Genomic DNA, 3,862 nt, shown 5'->3' on the forward strand with positions numbered 1-3,862 from the left:
TGCTATTAGTAGCTAAGTTTTCAGAAGTCATCGTGCTATTAGTAGCTAAGTTTTCAGACGTCATCATGCTATTAGTAGCTTAGTATTCAGAAGTCATCGTGCTATTAGTAGCTTAGTTTTCAGAAGTCATCGTGCTATTAGTAGCTAAGTTTTCAGAAGACATCATGCTTTTAGTAGCTAAGTTTTCAGAAGTCATCATGCTATTAGTAGCTAAGTTTTCAGAAGTCATCATGCTATAAGTAGCTTAGTTTTCAGAACTCATCTTGCTATTAGTAGCTAAGTTTTCAGAAGTCATCGTGCTATTAGTAGCTTAGTTTTCAGAAGTCATCTTGCTATTAGTAGCTAAGTTTTCAGAAGTCATCTTGCTATTAGTAGCTAAGTTTTCAGAAGTCATTGTGCTATTAGTAGCTTAGTTTTCAGAAGTCATCATGCTATTAGTAGCTAAGTTTTCAGAAGTCATCGTGCTATTAGTAGCTTAGTTTTCAGAAGTCATCTTGCTATTAGTAGCTAAGTTTTCAGAAGTCATCATGCTTTTAGTAGCTAAGTTTTCAGAAGTCAATGTGTTAAGCAGCTAAGTTTGTTGTAACGGTGAGGCAATGTTGCTGAGAAGATTTACCTGGCATTGGTTACCGTCTGTCCTGAGAGACCACTCAGGAAACATTTTACTGAAGTAGTATGTACCAAAAACAGTACTCTAAATAGTTTGTCTTGTTTCAAACATGAATAATTTAGCCTTTGTCTTCTCCACTTTCTACAGACATACATCGGCAATGTGGTGGTGTCTGTCAACCCGTACAGGAAGTTGGCCCTCTACACAGACAGCGTGATTGAAGAGTACAGATGTCGCAACATTTATGAACTTCCACCGCACATGTAAGAACCAAAAAACTTTATCCATTCAAACTCACAGACATGCAGCAAATCATGTGTTAATCTGCTGGTGTATTTGTTTACCAGCCCACACATAGACCACTAAACCAGTTGGTTCTGACAGTATGTTGATGATCATATTGTTGGAATCTGTTTTAAAAAGTCTTGATATTTTGGTTTGAAATACATTGTCAGGAATAAAATGGATCTGGACTGTCTCAATGATAAGTCCAATGCAGACTAGATTAGTGATGGGGTTACATGGTATTGCTTAGAACCACATTTGTCTAAAGTGACAAGTTTCCATGGTATTCCTGTGGACTAGATTAGTCCAATGTAGGCTAGATTTGTCGGGACTGATAAGGTTCCATGGTATTCCTGTGGACTAGATTAGTCTTACTTGGTCCCATTTTCTGTCTGTGGACTAGATTAGTCCAATGTAGGCTAGATTTGTCGGGATTGATAAGGTTCCATGGTATTGCTTTGGACTTTATTAGTCTTACTTAGTCCCATTTTCTGTCTGTGGACTAAATTATCCAATGAGGACTGCTGTAGACTAGATCATTGCAGAACAGACTAGATAATCTAATATTAAAAAAGATCCCACTATATTGTGCTGTATTGTAAATTAGTTCAGAATAACGGAATCCACCTTTTTGCTGTTTGTTAGATTAGCCAGGGTAACAATAGACCAGGAATCTGTTACCATTGGATACAATCTTTGTATAAGATTAATTACAAACATTTCTGTACACCAGTAATAGCATGGCATGTGCTCTTTAAGAAATTGAAATTGACTCCTCAGCAAATATCTTTAAAACGTCTGAATTGTTTTGTAAAATAAGATACAGATTTAAAAACATATGACAAGCCTTCAATACTAATACAGTATGTTTTCCCAGGAGAGATAGTGATGGTAAAGGTCCCTGTATACCACCACTACAGCTGTTTATCTCTTTGACCTTACTAAAGTTGTTTACATATCTCATTTCACCTCTCCACCAAACAAAATATTGTTCCCACACGGCATGTTTGGAAAGATATGCAGTTAAAAAAGCAGTGTGACATTTACGATTATTACATGTTCAAATAAACAAAGGATCAGAGATGATGGTTGGTGTGAATTACATAGATATCTAATACATAACAGATGTTCAACGAGAAATTAGTGGAATTTTATGTGCCCAAAGCATAAAAAATAAAAATCGTATGAATTTACTGTTAGTAAATAATGAAATATGCAGGTTCTAAATGGAATGTTAAAACATTTAGATAATTTGATGATGTATTTAATTACAATTTTTTCGTCTAGAGTCATATTAAACAGACGGGTTAAGTCAGATTATTTTTTGAGTTAATCTGACTATGTATAACTCTACCAAGAGATACCAGTTATATTTTGTAGCGTCAGCAGCTCACCTAACATTTATATTCAGTTTTGAAATCTTAAGCTCAAATCAGTTAGGATTATCACCTTTTTGGAATAAAATTGGCTCAGCACTGTTTGGTGCACAGCTGTGCTGTTTAAGTAATATATGTAAGACCATTGCTGTCAAAATGAGGGAAAGTTTGGATGGATTAGAAGCATCATGATTACAGCTGTTTATTGGTGTTTCTGTGTCATGTTGTGTTAAGCTTAGAAGGATGAACTAAGTTTGGTGTATTAAGTGTTTGTTCTGATAATATCACAGTTTCCATGGTGATACAAACTCCATGTAAACGGAGGTCTACATAGTATTTGTTTAATCTATGCAAAATTTTTGAAAAGTGTTCAGATAAATATTCCTGCTGTTATATTTGGAGGAAAACCTGTTCACAGCTAACTTTTTTTTGAATAGGGGATTTTCGTTAGTCTCTGCAATTTCATAATTGATAAGCCTGTCTGGTTATTGAAAGACTATTACATCTCTTTGAGTATAAGGACAAACAATAGTTGAACAGATGTGCTCACTAAATATAGCCACATGTTAAGACCACATACAAACATTTTCTGGAAGTTATAAGGGTGGGGGTTGGGGAGGGAGGAGGGTTATAATCTATGATATTATCTCTGTCTTTGAAGTGTGTAACTTCTCATTGTTGAGGTGATGGTAATGATGATGGCCAGGGAAGGGACAATTGGGTGATAGTATAAATGCCGGGAGGTTTTTTAGTGGTTTCTCTCTGAGTGCCATTTGTTGATATTAATGGACACTGAACATGACCTTTCCTGATACCTTTATCTGTTTTACTGCTAACTCAGAGGGAAGAGACACATGTTTATTTCATTTCTGAACTGATAATTCTGGTGCAGATGGACAATGTTTATTTTTACTCTTCCATGTACCATTCTTTGTTTTGGTTGAAAATAAATATATCTCAACAAGTCACATAGACTAAAGTTATATCTGCAGCCTCAGAACCACTGGAGTAAAAGCAATTCGAACATTTGTTATCAGTTACTATGGTTACAGGAGAATGACTCATCTTGATCTTCTCCAATTCATTGGTTATTTGTTTATAAATGTCATGGAAATAATGGAGAACGAAACAAATATCCCTGATAGCAAATTCTTTACTGTACAATAACCTATTGGAAAAGTGGTAAAATCTGAACTCCAACGCCCATGTACCTAATGATGAGCAACTGTGTGATGATAAATTCTCTTATCAGTACATCATTATAAAAGGCACAAGCACATTTTAATTTACAAGTATCTAAATCATTGCAATTTAATTGACTCAAGAATAGGAATGTCAGCACAATTTTATATCAAACAAATCTAGAGGAAATTTTAAGCCGTATTCATTGCTTCAGTGTTGTTTCTCTCAACTGATGAAAAATGTAACATGACACCTTAAGGTTTTTTATTAGTTAACTTTGGGGAAAAAAATAATCCATATTTCCAATGATGTATTAATAATTTACATCTTCCCAATTTAAAAAAATCACATTATCTAAAAAATGTTGTTTTTTTTGGCAAAAAAAATATCCTCATTCCTGGGGGTGGGA

General features: G+C 34.6%; 1 protein-coding gene across 5 annotated transcripts in view; it reads left to right on the forward strand.

The window, feature by feature from the left end:
• The window catches only part of LOC110465514 (unconventional myosin-Ia-like), a 77,372-nt gene that overhangs the window by 31,718 nt on the left and 41,792 nt on the right, over window positions 1-3,862 (forward strand). For all 5 annotated transcript variants that reach the window (XM_021521399.1, XM_021521403.1, XM_021521402.1 and 2 more), the window contains exon 3: window positions 758-873. In XM_021521399.1, the coding sequence (XP_021377074.1) occupies window positions 758-873 (116 nt within the window). The remainder of the gene's footprint in view (window positions 1-757; window positions 874-3,862) is intronic.

The sequence above is a fragment of the Mizuhopecten yessoensis genome, unplaced genomic scaffold (genome assembly GCF_002113885.1).
Source record: "Mizuhopecten yessoensis strain PY_sf001 unplaced genomic scaffold, ASM211388v2 scaffold11085, whole genome shotgun sequence".
Classification (NCBI taxonomy): domain Eukaryota; kingdom Metazoa; phylum Mollusca; class Bivalvia; order Pectinida; family Pectinidae; genus Mizuhopecten; species Mizuhopecten yessoensis.